The following is an 18,237-nucleotide window of genomic DNA, read 5'->3' as shown; positions in this document are numbered from 1 at the left end:
ATTCATGTTGCCTCAGTCTGGTTTTTGCTGCACTCCTGCAACAGACCTTCATCTTTTGTTCATTCATTCTGAGTCTGTATTTGGGTCCTAACTCCACTACATTGTTCACTATGACTATTTCAATGTTAATGACATAGATTCTAAAATATCCAGCCCTGGTGATAACAAGCATTTAGAAAACTGCCAAATGAAGTTGGACAATACTGTATTTGCACTAGAAGGTGTTCTATTTATTAATTACATTTAAATTACATTTATTAATTGTGTTAATGTTGAGAAATACAATAACCATAAGAATAAGGACATTATGTTACAACAAAGTCCCAAAAATATAGCAAAGACAATGATGCCAAATGATAAATTACATCCACTGTTGATTATTGCTTTATCCTGTCTATACCAGACAGTGCAATGATCAAAATCACTTATTTTACGGATGTTGGAATCTTTAATCTTCTCTGATGTTTCCCCTGTTTGAATACATCAGTAATTTCCAGTTACTCTTTGATTGTGGTTACAATACTTTTCTTTCTTTTTTACTTATTCATGGTGATATCATCATGTAAATCATAAAATAGAAACAGAAAAATACAGTTGGGGTAGATTGCATATTCACTATATAATAACAAACAATAATAATCCCCTGATTTCATAGCTTTCTGTTTTTGACATTTTAACTTCAATGGGTATGTGCCAGTGTAGTATGCACCCTAATTACCTGAGTATCATACATTCCAGGCAAAACTAGGAATGTTGGTATTCAGGACTGATCTTGACATGTATGCAAGTACGTACATTTTCAATTTAAATACATCTAGACATTAATAATAATGCCTATGGAAAGACAATACATCAAAACCTATTAGCTCCAAATTAACAGCAAAAAAAGTTTATTTCATTCCAAAGGATGGTAAATAGACCTAATCGAGCCCAAAAGCCTTGACAGCCATGTAGATCTGCCGCTGTTTTGCTGCCTTTGGATCTGTTCTTTTACTTCTTTCAGCTTCCATCATGGCAAAGACAACAGCAGAGAAAATCCATGTGTCCTTATTTAGGGAAAATACAGCCATTAAAATATTAGATATATCATAACTTAAAAAATAAACAGAAAAAAATTATGAAAATAATTTTAGCTTTAAGTACTGTACCTGTTGCCCTTTCTGACAACTAAAGTTTTTCTGCAGGACTGCAACTTAATTATGAAACACAGAGGAAACAGTTAATAAAAATGTAAGATTTATATGCTTTTATTACACAAAGAACTACAACCAATTTAAATTACCTTTGGAATGATCACTGTTGTTTATCTTGATTGTGTATATGAGGACAGCAGTAACAATCAGACTTACAACCAAGACAGCAAAGATCAAAAAAAGAGCTCTACTGGCTTTCTGTGACCACACACTGCTTTCTGCAGTCACATTAAAATAAAAGATAAAAGGAAAATATGAGATTAGTGTGTAATAAAAAGGCTCATGGTTACTTGTAAAAGTGCAAGTTCACATATATTTTACATTTGATAGACCAATGATAACGTTACCTCGAGTATCCAGTGTAATTCCATTTCCAAATAATATCTCCCCACATGTGGCCACAGCACAGTAGTAAGTCCCAGCATCAGAGGAGCTGACGTTCTTAGAGAAGTGATAAAGACACCTCTCCTGTGAGTCAGATTTTTTCTCACATTCATTATAGCTATTTGTGTCAGTGTAGATGATGTTTGGATAAATATTATTTAATCCAGTTCTGAACCAGAGAATATTGAGACCTCCTGGACATGTCTTGTTCTCAGAGTCAGAGAAGACTGAACACTGAAGAGTCATTGTGTCTCCTGGATGGACTGGATTCGATTCTATCAGCAACTGACTGACTGCATAGTTTGATGTCCTCTGAGTGTTTCCTGTGCAATTACAAAGACATTCTTCAAAACATGCTTAGAAAAAAATGCCAAAGTTTGTCAAAATAGGTTGGCCTATTACCTTTTACTAACAAATACGTCCCACTCCATGTAGTTCCAATCCATTCTGTGTTTGCACAGTGATAGAGTCCCTCATCCTCTTGAACTGTCTTTAAAATGGTCAAGCTGGTAAAATTCTTACCATCGTATACTCCAAATCTTAAGCTCGAAAATCCAGGACCAAAATCAGCTGTAGATTTATACAGTGTAACTATTAATTTAAGAGTATCCCCGACACTCTGCTTGTACCAGTTGACTCCTCTAATGCTGAGCTCTTTGGGAATAGCACATGTTAAGGTTGCTGGTTCACCAAGCTGAACAGTTTTAACTGGAACCAGAGAATCTGAATTAAGAGAAAAGATAGAAAGATAGAAAGAATTACAAGCTTTGTAAAAGTAGGTCTTTTTTTTCCTTCTATAAACAAACTCCATTTAACTCCAATCCTTTCTGTGTCTGCACAGTGATAGATTCCCTCATCGTCTTGATCTGCTTTCAAAATGGTCAGGCTGGCAAAATCATCACCTATGTCAAATTTCAAACTAGTAAATTCAGGACCAAAAGTAGGTTCTGTAGATTTGAATACTGTCACTATTAACGTCAGTTTTCCCAAAGCTCTGCTTGTACCAGTGGACTCCTCTACTGCTGAGCTCTTTGGGTATAGCACATGTTATAGTCGCTGGTTCACCAAGCTGAACAGTTTTCACTGGAACTACAGTATCTGAATTAAGAGAAAGCAGAAAAAAAAGTAACTTGAAGAGAAAAAAAGAAAAAAACAAATATTGTTTGATGTGGTAACCTATTAGTGCAAAACTACTTTAACAACAATTTATACATACCTATTTGACAGGTAAATACTTAAGAACATTTTTGACATTTTTTTTTAAAAAGCACTTACATCCTTGGTGAAGAAAAAACAATGTAATCCATAAGATGATCATCGTGACAGTGTTTTCTCTTGGGGACCTTACCTGTATTTCAGTGAGTGGAGGAGGTAAGATGATTGTTTTAAGTCAGACAGTATCTGATTGGTTAACACACAATAGATTCAAAAGTACATTTCCTGTCACATTTGTCACCTCTCTTTCATCTTTTGTTACAACTGTCCGTTTTTGTAACAATAGCGCTGTTGCCTCTATGGGATTGTTATTCTTGTCCTTAACCCTTGGGCACTCAAACAGGACTAAGCTCAGTCACTACTGCTATTTGTGGCATGAAGTGCAAGGTACACATATACAGACCCTTTCCAAAAAATTTGAATATCATGGAAAAGTTTATTTATTTCCATACTTCTATTCAAAATGTTAAACTTTCATAAATTATAGATTCAGGGCCCACAACTTAAATGATTTCAAGTATTTAGTTGTGTATTTGTACATAATCTGGGCTTCCAGTTTATAAAACCCACAAAAACAGGAATTCAAAAAATTAGAATACTGTAGAAAACATCAGCGCAGCGCATGAATGTTTTAAATTGAGTGTCACAAACAACTCATTTACTAAACTCAAAGCACCTGCACAGGTTTTCCCAGGTGTCATTAAATTGCTTCACTTTGGTTCAGTTGTCTCAGTTAGGTTCAATATATGGGGAAGACTGCAGACTTGACAACTGTCCAGAGGAGCATCATTGATACCCTCCATAGGATGGGTAAGCTACAAAAGTTCATAGCTAAAGAGGCTGGCTGTGCACAGAGTGCTGTGTCCAAGCATATCAATGGAAAGTCTAGTGGAAGGGCAAAATGTGGCAGGAGAAGATGCACCAGAAGAAGAGATGACTGTGGCCTTCAGTGGATTTTCAAACAGAGAAGATTCAAGAATCTGGCAGAGATCCAGAAAGAGTGGAATGAGGCTGGAGTCACAGCTTCAAAAGCCACCACATTCAGACGGCTCTTGGAGATGGACTACAATTGTATTGTTCCTCAGGTCAAACCACTTCTGAGACTGAGCCAATGTTGGTAGCAACTCAACTGGGCCAAGGAGAAAGACTGGACTGTTGGCCAGTGGTCCAAGGTCCTCTTTCCTGATTAAAGTGTGCCTTTCATTTGGCAATCAAGGTCCAAGGGTTTGGAGGAAGACGGGTGAGGAACAGAAACCAAGCTGGTGGAGGTCCAGTGTGAAATATCCACAGTCAGTCATGATTTGGGGTGCAATGTATAGTGCAGGTGTTGGTAAACTCTGCTTTCTTAAATCAAAGGTAAGCCAAGGTAAGCCATACAGACTTGGTGTAGGTTCCCCTGGGTATAGCCTGCGTTATGAAGTCTGGTTAGTAGCATTGTCTTGTTCTAACTGCTTTAGACAATATATCACCCTCTTCCTGTAAACACTTCCTGGGTCTCATTTCAGGGGCTCATAAGTATTTTTGTTACTGAGCAGTGACAAAATTTTCTCATGATAGTCTTTCTGGTTTAGCAAAACTGTGCACCTATCCTTGTCTGCCAGAAGGACAGTGTTGGGGAGTAACGGAATACACGTACCGCCGTTAAGTATTTAAAATACAAAATATGAGTAACTGTATTTCGCTACAGTTACTGTTTAACAGGTGGTGTTCAGAATACAGTTAATTTGTTGAAATATAGGGATTACACAGCGGTCTTTTCCTGTTTCATATGTTAAGCTGTCCCCTCTTTTTTTTGGTAATTCCACGCCGGTGGAAACCCACAAAACACACATTAAGAGGCTCAAATGCCTGGGTCTCAATCTGGCGTCCCATGTCACCCCTACTTGCGGCCCGCATAATAAAGTGAAGAAATATCTTTAAAAGATTATTTTTCAAAAAAAATTTTAATATGAGGGCAATAGGTAGAGTGTTACAGGCATTTCCCTAAAGAATGTAGCCTAATGGGCAGTGTAGCCCAGTTGTAAGTAAGCTATTATGACTCGACTGTACACTGTGTTTGTGTTTTTCTCTAAACAATAAGTTCCGTTGGAGCAGCCTCTCAACGCCTCTCTCTGTCTCTCGCAAGAAAAGTCGACCCAAACAACAAAGTGAAGTTAGTTTTCGGCTACGAGCCGACACAAACCTGACGGATTAGCCAGAGGTCCCTTTACTACCGTTCGGAGCCGCAGACCTGTTTTATATATGCACAGAATAGTTTTCTATACGAGATCGCTGCAAAAAGTGCAGCTTTACCCAATGTCCACCTACTGTTACTCATTTTATATTAAGATTTAAAAATCTAGTTGGTATTGGTATGGCAAGTATCTTTCAGTAATATTAATAATCACTCAGCAATAGTACATTCATGTAGTGGTAAAAAATTCGATAATATATTAAGTAATCCAAAGTATTCAGAATACGTTACTCTCACTGAGTACCGCAACGGAATACGTTACAGAATACATTTTGGGGCATGCAATCTGTAATCTGTAGTGGAATACATTTTAAAAGTAACCTTCCCAACACTGGTCGTCTGGAAGATTTTTTTTGGTTGGAGGCCCTTAATTGAAGAGCTCATTTGCACACTCATACCACAAACTATACTTAGGGAATCTACGCTAAGTCACAACACCTTGGATTTTGTTGGGAAGGTGAGAGATGTCATTATATAGGCAGATCAAACAATGGTCTCGTACAATGTTACATCTCGCTTCACTTGTGTTCCAGTCACTGAAGCGTTGGAGGTAGTTCATAACCGATACAGATGACCCTAACCCAGGGGTCGGCAACCTGCGGCTCCGGAGCCGCATGCGGCTCTTTAGTCCTTATAGTGCAGCTCCGCGTGGTTTGGGAAAATAAATTAGAAGCATTTAGCTGAAGTTTATTTTATTTATGTTAGTTCTTTTTTAACTTGTAGTTCTAAATTGGAAGATTATTGTGATATTGAAATACAAAAAATAAAATTATATTCTATTATTTTTTCATCGCTCAAAGTAAGCGTCACACTCGCGGAAGCCGGTATACCTGCCGAAACGCCGTGCATTTATCGAGACTTTCAACCCCAGGTAGGTCAATTATGGATCTTCGGATCCACATTATGTCAGCAGCTGTTCTCCACCGTGAACTATGTTAGAAACAAACACCGCTCACGCCTCACAGATGACAGCTTACAGTCCAGCGTAAAGATGAAAGTGACTTCGTACAGACCCGATCTGCAGACGCTGTGCGCAGAGGTTCAGGAGCAGAAGTCCCGTTGTAAACACATCACGGCAGACCCGACGATGTTTCCATGAACACGGTTGCTGACGCATACAGCCGGCTGTAGCTTTTCAGCTCACAGCCTGACACATACCAACACAACAGCACAGACGTAAAGGCGGCGAGGCATGATTGCGGGTGCCGCTCAGGTGTGTCCCCCTCCCCTGCAGCGGCGCTGCAGACCACGCCCCGCCACACCCATTAACCAGGTAAAATACATATTTAGGCAGAATTTTGTAAATATCTATTTTTCATTTTTTAGCAGAATAGAGCTTTTTTTCAAATTTTTTTTTTTAAAAGTCAGGTCAAGGCTCCAAAAGCCCAAAGGTGATATAAGGGTGGCGGCTCACAACAGTTTTTGTTTGCTACGTGGATCATTTTAGTTCAGCTGGGTGTCTTTCCTTTTGTTATATTTCTTTAAGAGTTCAAAAAGTGTTAATTGCATAAATAAAATGTAATTTTCTCTGTAGCACTTCAAGGATTTCATAAGCAACACACCTTAGTTGTTCAAACAAAGCATAAAGGTAAAAAAAACAATATATACAGTGTTATCTTCATATTAGATGTCAAAAAGTATTTGCGGCTCCCAGTGTTTTCTTTTGCGTGGAAACCGGGTCCAAATGGTTCTTTCGATGTTAAAGGTTGCTGACCCCTGCCCTAACCCTGGATCCAACTCCATCATCAAGTTTGCAGATGACACCACGGTGATTGGTCTCATCAGTGACAATGCTGAGTCTGGCTACAGGGAAGAAGTAATGCAACTAGCTATGTGGTGTGCTGACAATGACCTGCTTCTGAATACCAGCAAAATCAAAGAGATCATTGTGGACTTGAGGAGAGAGAAGAGAGACACCCATCCCATGCCCCCATCTACGTAAATGGCACAGCTGTTGAAACGGGTCTCCAGCTTCAAGTTCTTGGGGACGCACATCTCTGAGAATCTGTCCTGGTCAACTAACACCTCCAGCCTGGTCGAGAAGGCACATCAGTGCCTGTTTTTTCTTGAGAGCACTGAAGAAGAACCACCTGTCTACTGACATACTGGGTAACGTCTACCACTGTGCGATAGACAGCATCCTGACCAGCTGTGTTGCTGACTGCAAGGCACTGCAGCGGGTGGTGAAAACATCTACAACAACCTGCATGACCTGTGGCAAATAAATAGGTCTTATAGTTTAATCAAATAGTTCGCTGTAATTTCCTAGTACAGTTCTGTGTCTGGCCTGTGGTCAGATCTTACACAAACAGCTACAAGCAAGAAAGCTAACGATTGTAAAATATCTTTTCAAACAGGACACCGATAACTTGATTATTCTTTTCACATGTTCTTCATCTTCTTTTAGTACTTCGTACATCCTTTTTGTGCACAACATTGCTTGCACCTGAAACACACAAAGACAAAAATAGCCATGGTTGATGCATGATGGAAACTTAAGCATTGCTGTGGTTGGGCTTTCAAACAGGGGTGTGAATACAAACAGGGTTTCTTCTTGTCTCTTTCAATCTCAGGTATCTGATCTTGAAACACTGTGTCATTTGTTTGTTTGTTTTGTTTGCTGTTGTTTTTAAAGGGAAATGATAATACTATAGTTTTAATGTGACTAGTTTTTATATCAGAACAAACATCTGGAGTTGTTAAAGCCTATGTGAGAAACAGACACCAACACTCAGACCTGTTCAGTCATGCTGTGACTGATTTCAGTAACACTGTGGTTTGTTTTTGTTTGTTTTCATTGGTAATTGCAAGGAAACCAGGGGAGGTGCTCATGATTCACTTGTACTACTCTGGTCTCTCTTTTTTTTCTTTTTTTCACAAGATTACAAGAGTATATTTGTTTTGACCACCTCCCCTAAGATTGTCAGAATGTGTTAACTTAGTACAATAATAGATTTTTAGCCCATTCAAATTAACGGTACATAAAACTTCATGATGTGTCCTGTTCTGAGGAAACAGCTTCAGTAGGGTTGGTCAAAGGCCCACCACAGCCTTCATCTATGAGTGTTGCAGCTGAATGTGACTTCCTTGTTGTTCTCTCTTTTTTATGTAGCCATTATTTTATATTATTATCATAAAAAGCCAATGAAAAGACACCTGTATTCCATGTTTTGATGTTATTTTTAAGAAAAAACTAAATTCTAAGTTTCAATGGTAAAAAATCTTGTATCTTGCACCTTGGTGACAAATACACAGTTAGTGTCCTCTGTCTCTCAAATACTGTACATGCTTTCTTTGTGGTTTTTCCCTAAAACCTACAGAATGTACGATGTAGCTCTCAATTTCCCCTAAATACTCAGGAAAAGTCAGCTCTACCTATATTGATACACTTCATTTTCTAAATCCTGGTTAACCAGAAAGATATTAAGCTATGATCAAATAAAAAGTTTGCATCATAAATCTGATGTGTATCTGATTTACAAAGAAACATCATGAAGCTACTACTCTAAGTAAAATACTGCTATAAAAAGATTCCCAGAGCTTGTGCTGAGAATGGCACATAAGACTTTCTGACACATTTTAAGTGGTTATCAAAGTAGTTACTCCGAAAGAAAAACCTCTTAGATCCAGTGATAATATACACAATGTTCCCTAAATGGGAGAAAGGCCATTTCCTACATTTCAGCCAATCATTGATTTCTGCTTGTCAAACCTTCGTCACCTTGTGATGGCTGTATGCCTCCTATTTGAGCAAGAGAAGATCAGTAGAGAGCAACAAGAGTGCTGCACCACAATGATCATAGCACTGGCTGCTTTGATTCTTCTTTGTACACCATGTAAGTGCAATTCATTGCTCGTGAGAAAAACATGAAGAGCATGTTTGTACTACACCGTCGTACACATTTACTGTTGCTGGATATTTATCTAACAGTATTTACATCGATTTTGTCATTTTGTTAACTGCATTTTTTTTCTTCTTCAGCTGTGACTCAAACTTCAGAGGTTCCTCAGTTGATCTCTTTGACTGTTGTTGACCTTGGTGACAATGTTACTTTTGGCTGTGAAGTCTCTGAGAAGGAGTTAAAATCCTTACACTGGTATAAACAGTCTCTGGGACACTTGCCCCAAAGTGTTGCTTCTGTTATTCTGGACAAAATAACTTCAACTGATGCATTTAAAGATTCACGTTTCACATTGAACAAAGAAATATTTACTATCAGAAATGTCAGCAAAGAGGATGAAGCAACATATTTCTGTCAAATGCGAACCACATATTCACAGATGTTCAGCAGTGGCACATTCTTGGCTGTGAAAGGTAAGATGCTACCAATGGCACTAAAACTGTTATGTTCAGTGAACAGTTAAATCACTCGCACAAAGAATAAAATCTATTATTAATTGTTTAGGTTACAAATCTGACTTAATTTACAGATTACAACCAGCAGGAATCAATCTACATGAAACAAGTTCCAAAGAAAGAGTCTGTTCTGATCGGAGACTCGTTGGCTCTCCAGTGTTCACTTCTCTCCACGAGCAAAGAAAAAGCATTCCAATGTCCAGATGAACACAGAGTGTACTGGTTGAGAGCTGGATCTGAAAGTTTTACTCCAAGCATCATTCACACTCACATGGACAGCAGGGATGAGGCTCTGAAGAGAAACTGTGTCTACAGTCTATCAAAAACGATACAGGACTACTCTGATGCTGGGACTTATTACTGTGCTGTGGTCACATGTGGAAAGATCCTGTTTGGTGAAGGAACTAAAGTAGAGATAAGTATGTATTAACATTTGTATTTAAATCCATCTCGCATTGAACCGTTTAGCCTGGCTAATGGGAAGAGCTGAAGTCAAAACAACAATGTTTTATTGAGATATTTTCTGTCTTAATCATGTTTTATGCAAACCACTGAACATAAATGACACTATGCAAAATAAATAGACTTGTTTTCCTTATATAATGATTCATTTATAATTGCGATAATTAAAATCTGACAACTTTTCATTGGCTAAAATCAATGAACTTTGACTTTTGTAGCTATTGACTACTTATAATTTATGTGTTTTAATTTATCCTATTGATCCTAAATGTACATAATGCTTTATTTTATTGTTTTTCCAGAGTCAGTATCAGGATTTGGGTTGTTTGTTCTTGTGCTTGCAGTATTCTTGACCAGCAGCATGATTTTGATCCCCATTCTTGTTTTCTACAGCAATCAAAGGAATGCTTGTCAACGCTGCACAGGTTGGAAATGTTAACAAATACTGATAAATTAGTGCTTTTTTGAATTTTTTTGAATGATTACCATATGTAGTATGTGTGACAGAGCAGCTACTTCACTGACTGTGTGCAGCAAACATAGATACTCAGATACAGTGGGGCAAAAAAGTATTTAGTCAGCCACCGATTGTGCAAGTTCCCCCACTTAAAATGATGACAGAGGTCAGTAATTTGCACCAGAGGTACACTTCAACTGTGAGAGACAGAATGTGAAAAAAAAATCCATGAATTCACATGGTAGGATTTGTAAAGAATTTATTCGTAAATCAGGGTGGAAAATAAGTATTTGGTCACCTCAAACAAGGAAAATCTCTGGCTCTCACAGACCTGTAACGTCTTCTGTAAGAAGCTTTTCTGTCCCCCACTCGTTACCTGTATGAATGGCACCTGTTTGAACTCATCATCTGTATAAAAGACACCTGTCCACAGCCTCAAACAGTCAGACTCCAAACTCCGCCATGGCCAAGACCAAAGAGCTTTCGAAGGACACCAGGAAAAGTATTGTAGACCTGCACCAGACTGGGAAGAGTGAATCTACAATAGGCAAGCAGCTTGGTGTGAAAAAATCAACTGTGGGAGCAATCATCAGAAAATGGAAGACATACAAGACCACTGATAATCTCCCTCGATCTGGGGCTCCACGCAAGATCTCATCCCGTGGGGTCAAAATGATCATGAGAACGGTGAGCAAAGATCCCAGAACCACACGGGGGGACCTGGTGAATGACCTGCAGAGAGCTGGGACCAAAGTAACAAAGGTCACCATCAGTAACACACTACAACGGCAGGGAATCAAATCCCGCAGTGCCAGACGTGTTCCGCTGCTGAAGCCAGTGCATGTCCAGGCCCGTCTGAAGTTTGCCAGAGAGCACATGGATGATACAGCAGAGGATTGGGAGAATGTCATGTGGTCAGATGATACCAAAGTAGAACTTTTTGGTATAAACTCAACTCGTCGTGTTTGGAGGAAGAAGAATACTGAGTTGCATCCCAAGAACACCATACCTACTGTGAAGCATGGGGGTGGAAACATCATGCTATGGGGCTGTTTTTCTGCCAAGGGGACAGGACGACTGATCCGTGTTAAGGACAGAATGAATGGGGCCATGTATCGTGAGATTTTGAGCCAAAACCTCCTTCCATCAGTGAGAACTTTGAAGATGAAACGAGGCTGGGTCTTCCAACATGACAATGATCCAAAACACACCGCCCGGGCAACAAAGGAGTGGCTCCGTAAGAAGCATTTGAAAGTCCTGGAGTGGCCTAGCCAGTCTCCAGACCTCAACCCCATAGAAAATCTGTGGCGGGAGTTGAAAGTCCGTGTTGCTCGGTGACAGCCCCAAAACATCACTGCTCTCGAGAAGATCTGCATGGAGGAATGGGCCAAAATACCAGCTACTGTGTGTGCAAACCTGGTAAAGACCTATAGTAAACGTTTGACCTCTGTTATTGCCAACAAAGGTTATGTTACAAAGTATTGAGTTGTATTTTTGTTATTGACCAAATACTTATTTTCCACCCTGATTTACCAATAAATTCTTTACAAATCCTACCATGTGGATTCATGGATTTTTTTTTCACATTCTGTCTCTCACAGTTGAAGTGTACCTCTGGTGCAAATTACTGACCTCTGTCATCATTTTAAGTGGGGGAACTTGCACAATCGGTGGCTGACTAAATACTTTTTTGCCCCACTGTATGTGCATATACAAGCACAAACACAGACTTTGCAACTTAATTTCCATGTGCATTAGAGTGTTTGGCATCATTATCATGCTGGAGAAAAATTATATATTCATTGCAAATCAGATTTTTTCCAGATGATATTTTATGGTTTATTCTTAATTCCTTTTAATTTTGACGAGAGCCTCAATAACACTGCCTTAAGTGTGTCAGGCCTTTTATTTATTAAGGATGTGACTTGCAGATGCTGTCAATCTGCTGTACACATGTTTTAGGCCTCTCACTTCATCTTTTGAAGTTAGTTAAACTAGATTAAGTTAAAACAATCTACAGTTCACTCCCCTTTCTCCTACGTATTTCCATACTCTACAGCTGACATCTGGACCAAACACCTTCATTTGAACATGCTTTGCATAAGTTAACCTCTTTTTTGGTTAGCTCTTTAATTTTTCTTTATATTTTCTGTCATACTGTCACAATTGCAGTACATGAATTGCAGTTATTATATGTACACATACTGAGAATGGATTTCTTTTTTTGAAAGGAAAAATGACTGGCTCCCATCATATTGGCAAGTCAACAGTGGATCAATCAAATTCCATAAATACGTTTCTGGTAAATATGTGGCACAATAAAGCAATTAACCTTTTATTTTAATAATGTCATATCATGCAGCGATAAATAATAAATAATAAAAAATGAAAAGAACATCAACTCTGACCTCCAAAATTTCAGCAACACTAACATATGAATATTTTGCAGAATGACAAAGACACTGCAACCAGCTGTGCAGAACTGGGTTTCTCCAGAAAAATAAAAATGAGAAGAGCAAACACAGAGTGTGTGTACTCTGTTCTCAAAGCAGATAATCACACCTAACACCCTCTCCAGGGCAGCGCAGGGCCGATGCAGCGACACACTCATTTCAAAGTTATCAGCATTTATTTCCTTGCTGCTTCGTTTTTTCTTAGCAACATACTTTCTTGTGGGAAATTCAGTTTGTTAAGAAATCACCGCAGCTTGCTTGTCACTATTTTTGCTATCACCATATCTCCGTTATCATAGTTATTGATTTTATTTTGCTGCCATAAAAAATATATTTTTTGTATTAGTTACATAGAACAGCTTCTGCAGGCTACTTCAGTCTGTCTGTGAAATCAGTTTTTGCTTATCGTGGTCCGAGAGTTTTCGAGTATAGTTTTAAATATATCATAGGAGTTTATGTTTTGATTTAACTTTTAGATTCCTTTTTTGAATTCTTTATAATTCCAACAGTGGCTTTGATTTCTTGTAATATTGTTGAATTGTTTTTTTCTAACTTCAAATATTACGTTTTTGTTTTGCAATTATGTTTTTTGGTTCAGATTTTCATTGTTATTCTATGGATTTTAAATTTGGGGGATATATTTGGGGAAGCTTTTATGTTTCTTTTTTTATTTGATTTATTATAATTTTCAACAGTGGATTAATTTCTCTTCCTGTCTTGTTTTTATGCCAATGTCTTGGTTCTTCTGTATCAACTAGTCTGACCTGATTAAACTGATAATCACCATCTTATAATATTCGTCTTATATTATTTCCCCTTAAGCTTGAATCATACTTGGTTAGTTCGAAGTAATGAGGATGTCTAAAGTTTCTGTATAGCAACAATATTTTCTGGCACAACTTCACCTACTTTTAAGGTGCATGGAGAAGAAAAGGACCTGATGAGAAGACTCCAGTGGAAACGCGTTGGTCACACTTTTCCGTTATACTTTAAGTGTCTCTAAAGTTTCTGTATATGCAGCTCTGACTGAGTGAATTTAATCATAGGTTGTGGTATCTAAAATTTTAATATTTTTAACAGCTGAAGAACAACTTGAAATGACAGAATGTGAATCATCTGTTAAACTTAAAAGAGGTACTGTGCATTGATCAAAAACAGTAGTTTTGCTAATACAGTGGTAAATGGCCTGTATTTATATAGCGCCTTACTAGTCCCTAAGGACCCCAAAGCGCTTTACATATCCAGTCATCCACCCATTCACGCACACATTCACACACTGGTGAATGTGTTGGGGAGTAGTGGAATACATGTACTGGCATTACCTGTATAAAATACAAAATATGAGTAACTGTATTCTGTTACAGTTACTGCTTAAATAGTTAATAACTAGAATACAGTCACTTTGTTAAAATAAATGGATTACACTGCGGTCTTTTCCTGTTTCATATGTTAGGCTATCCCATCTCTATCCCCTCTCTGATTTTGGTAATTCCACGCTTTGCTGGAAACCCAAACATCAAATCCTATGTTTTGACCCTGTGCGACACATATCCGATCATGGTGTGACAGTGTGAACGGCACAAATCCGATATTTTCAAATCCGATCTGGGTCACTTTGTATGTGGTGCTGAATCCGATACATATCCAATGTTTTAGAAAACGACTGCTGTTTGATGGTCATGTCGCATTAAATCCGTCTTTTACGTCACTGACACAAGACAGACGCCAATTATCAGCGCCGGAGAAGCGTCCGAGAAGACATCTTGAACGCTTCCTGGCCATCCAGTGAAACTGTTGGGAAGACAACGTTGGAGAAACGTGAACATTTTATTTGTACTGTATAATCTGCAGATTCTGACAGAAACCTGCAGCTATCCTTTGAAGCACCGCTCCTCTTACACAGCAATAAGGATCATTATTAGGTTATTTACATTATTATTTAAATAACAAAATAATTTAAAGCAAAAATTGGGAAACGTAAAGTCCGAAGTCTTTATATTAAGGCCATCAGTCAAACAATACTGTTGCTCTGGGTGTAAACAGAGCGCGTTGTGTGTGACGTCTTCTTTTGCGCATGCGGCCACTTTGAGCGTTCACACTAGAGCGCGTTTGCTGTCGCATTTTATTTGTAGTGTGAACGAGCAGACAAAAAAATCGGATTTGATCAAAAAATCTGAATTGAGCATTAAGACCTGCAGTGTGAACGTAGCCTAAGAGGCTCTAATGTTGGTGGTGTCAGTTACACAGTGGACCTGGAGCCAGCACAACAGAGCCAGCAGTGCACGGGCAGGAATGCATTTCTTACTTGGACATTCCGACACCACTTCACATTTAAATAAGAAAGGGATGGGTGAAGTCTGACTGTACAATGCAAACTCTGTTTGCCAACAACCAAGCTGCTCTCAGCATCAAAAGACTCCACCTCCAACCTAAAGAAACATCTGGAAGTAAGTTCTTTTTTAAAAACTAACGTTAACCTACTGCAACTACCTTGTATTAGTTGTGGTAGCTACCTGGTTATGTGCCACTTCAGTGTCTTCGATGCACTACTGCTGTGTGGTTTATTACTATTACTGAAGGCTGCATTACAAGCTACTAGCTGGGAAAGCCAATCCCAATGTCCACCCAATTGTTACTCATTTTATAGCAAGACTTAAAAATCTAGTTGGTATTGCTTTCAGAATTGCAAATGGTTAGCATGGTATTCAAAGTCAGGGAGGTGTTTGTGGTGCTTTACGCTTGGCTTATAGCACAGTATCACAAGAACCTAGAAGCAATTAAAGGTTTCTGATTCAACTGAGACAAATATGCAAATATGACAGAGAAAATGTAAATTGGAGTAAAAAGTAGTGTAGTGTAGACAAAAGAACAATTTTTTCTAAAAATATGAAGGTGATATAAAAAATACAGCTGCGGCTGAGTGAAGTCTGTTCTGAGTAAATCTAAAGTTAACATGTTATTTGTTTTTTCCTCTGATTTTCCCACTTTTTTTCCACTTTTGCAATGTAGCTCATATTGTTTGCAAAGTCTTCTTTATTTCCTCCAAAATCTTTTAATGATAATATTCTTACTCTTAATGTTCTTACTAGGCTATTCCTTGAAATCATGTTCTGAAAATTTATGTCATGGATGGCAATATGGACGTAGCTCATTGGTCTTAAAACTGAAACCAGTGGACAAAAACCTGCATTCTTTACTAACCAGGAGGGATCTGGTTATCTGGTTACTTAAGAATGAAGAATTACTCTTTTAATTTAAAAAAAATCTAGCTGTATAAAGACCAATGGGGAAATAACTCTAGTCACCTGACCTATGACCTCTGTTAAATCCTCAATGGTGAGTTCATATTGTTATTCACTGGTTTCAAACCTTCTAAAATTCTTCATGATGTTCATTTTGACTAAGAAGCAGGTTGCAATGTAGTATGTGGTGACCTTGTAATTGAAGCCACTGTGTTGTGAAGTGCAGGGTCCCTCTGTGTCTCAGCTTCCTTGCTCTTGACATACAGTTTTAAAACACTGAAATGGCGAATTCTAGTTCCAATTTCTCTTTTCAGGGGGAGAGGTTGACTGGTTTTCCTCAGCAGACCAGACAAACTGCAGACCTGTCTACAAAAGGTCTGTTTCTAGAGTTGTCATTGTCATGACTAGAGCAGGCATTTTGAGGGGCATACTGCTGCTTTAAGAGTCTCCTTAAGTCAGAGCACGCATCTACTCAGGTTTGTGTCATGCACTGCGAGCGGGAATACTGGGTTAGAGGCTTGCGTGGTTATCCATACAGCCCCGACATCATGCCAGCGCATTTTGGGGATTGCATGGGCGCTGATTGGTTTTCTATTGCCTATTTGCAGGGAGTAAAGGTGCCCTTTATTTGCAAGGTGCGCCTGCTGCTTGCCACACAGGGAGGAGAGGGGCGGGACGGCGGGAGATTCTCTGGCTGAAGCAGCAATTACTCCATCTGGAGAGCAGAATGTCGTAAAATCGCTGAAATCTCTCTCTCAACGCATTTCGGGCAGTTTGTCTGAAGTTTGTCCGTTCTGCGCTCCGGATAGGTTGATTCCGTTAAAAATTTTAATCGCATTAATCGTGATGACGCCGTTAACGCGTTAACACTGACTGCCCTAAAACAAACACAAAAACTTAAGAAATGATGATATAGACTTATAATTTGCACACATGTGTTTTCTAAATTCTATCACACACATCTATGCAAAAAGTGAGCGCGAGGGGCCCTCGGTGCGCCTGCTGCTGTGCTGAAGTCTCACACACAACCTGTCGAAAGGGGAGGGGGCGGGCTGCTTCCAAGTAGTGCACATTTCATTCATAATATTGTCACTCCAAGCCCATTTTGTATTAATTATTTTTCCTGGGTTGTGTGAAATCCCAGAAAAAAACCTTATACAAGGTATATGTCTATTAGTCTATTAGTCCATGTTGTGGGGTTGGGTGATACTAGAGTGCAAAATTACTGATGGAAAATTGACAGAGGGAGAGGGAGTGTTCGCCCAGGGTACCAAACATGCTAGGACTGTCCCTGAATGTAAGAAATGCAAATGTAAAGATTGTGAAATGTAAGTCATTACAGGTCATGATGTAATCACCGGGGATTGCTATGCAATGAGAGTTTAAAAAAAAAAGGAAAACGAGAAAATGACCACAAGATTGTATGTACGCTGCTGTTGGATGAGACTCTTATAGTGAGCAGGAAAATGTAATGATCTGTCCTTAACCTGTCCATTTTAATATTAAGGAGAGCATTACTCATGAAATGTACACAAATAATGAATACAGCAGTTAGTTAGCCCTGAGTCAGTGTGGCGACCTCTCCAGAGTGTACCACACCTCTTGCTCTGTGATAGCTGCGATAGGCTTCAGCCCCCCAGTACCCTTAATATGGATAAGAGAAAGAGAATGGACAGATAGAAATCACTGTAAGAAAAATATTATAAAACCTCATTAACTCCTATCTTTTACTTTCAAATGCTAAAGGAATTTTAGTGATGAAAAATGTTTACAAAGCTGCAAAGCGAAGTTGAACAATAACAAGATTTGATAGAAGGTGTTTTATTTAATAATGTTGACAAACACAGTAACATTGAGAATAGGATTTTAGGACAATTCATTACAACTAGACTGCAAAATGATAAAGACAATGATGTACTATGATGCTTCCCTTTTAACCCTCATTGTTCTACATTTCTTTCTTCTGAGACACAAATCAACACTATGCACTGATCACAATCACCTTTTTTCTTAGCTTGAAATCTGTAAACTTCTCTCATGTGTGGTTTCCCTGTTTGAATACATCAGCACCTTCCTGTTAGTCTTTAGTTTCAGCTACAGTACTTTTCTTATACGTATTCACCCTTTACTTATTTCTCCAAGATTTTATCATCATACATCATAAAAATGAAATTTAAAAAATGCAGTTGGTACAGATTTAATTTGCATATTTACTACATAATTACCAAGAATGATAATCCC

General features: G+C 38.6%; 1 protein-coding gene and 1 gene segment (V, D, J or C); one reads left to right on the top strand and one right to left on the bottom strand.

Annotated features, from left to right (window-relative positions):
* Positions 1-920: 920 nt before the first annotated feature.
* Positions 921-2,895, bottom strand: LOC113029834 (signal-regulatory protein beta-2-like). The gene is made up of 6 exons (XM_026180857.1): positions 2,853-2,895; positions 1,980-2,300; positions 1,541-1,900; positions 1,283-1,411; positions 1,150-1,192; positions 921-1,053 (listed from the first exon to the last, which is right to left on the bottom strand). Exons 1-6 carry the CDS (start codon positions 2,893-2,895, stop codon positions 921-923), a joined length of 1,029 nt encoding a protein of 342 aa, XP_026036642.1.
* Positions 2,896-9,200: 6,305 nt separating this feature from the next.
* On the top strand, positions 9,201-13,126 carry LOC113029846 (uncharacterized). 2 transcript variants are annotated; one of them is given in 5 exon segments: positions 9,201-9,340; positions 9,457-9,801; positions 10,189-10,269; positions 12,533-12,603; positions 12,751-13,126. In that variant, coding segments are annotated over 5 exon segments (669 nt in total).
* Positions 13,127-18,237: the final 5,111 nt, after the last annotated feature.

The sequence above is a fragment of the Astatotilapia calliptera genome, chromosome 2 (assembly GCF_900246225.1).
Source record: "Astatotilapia calliptera chromosome 2, fAstCal1.2, whole genome shotgun sequence".
In the NCBI taxonomy this organism is placed as follows: Eukaryota; Metazoa; Chordata; class Actinopteri; order Cichliformes; family Cichlidae; genus Astatotilapia; species Astatotilapia calliptera.
Note: the sequence above shows the minus strand (reverse complement) of the source record. Positions and strands in the feature narration are given on the sequence as shown.

What these genes read in the sequence shown, in the direction of transcription:
- LOC113029834 (XM_026180857.1), bottom strand. Translation starts at nt 2,895, where the DNA reads ATGATCATCTTATGGATTACATTGTTTTTTCTTCACCAAGGAT. An exon ending in AATTACACTGGATACTCGAG is followed by an intron (nt 1,412 to 1,540) that starts GTAACGTTATCA and finishes ATGTGACTGCAG; the next exon opens with AAAGCAGTGTGTGGTCACAG. An exon ending in CAACAGTGATCATTCCAAAG is followed by an intron (nt 1,193 to 1,282) that starts GTAATTTAAATT and finishes TTCATAATTAAG; the next exon opens with TTGCAGTCCTGCAGAAAAAC.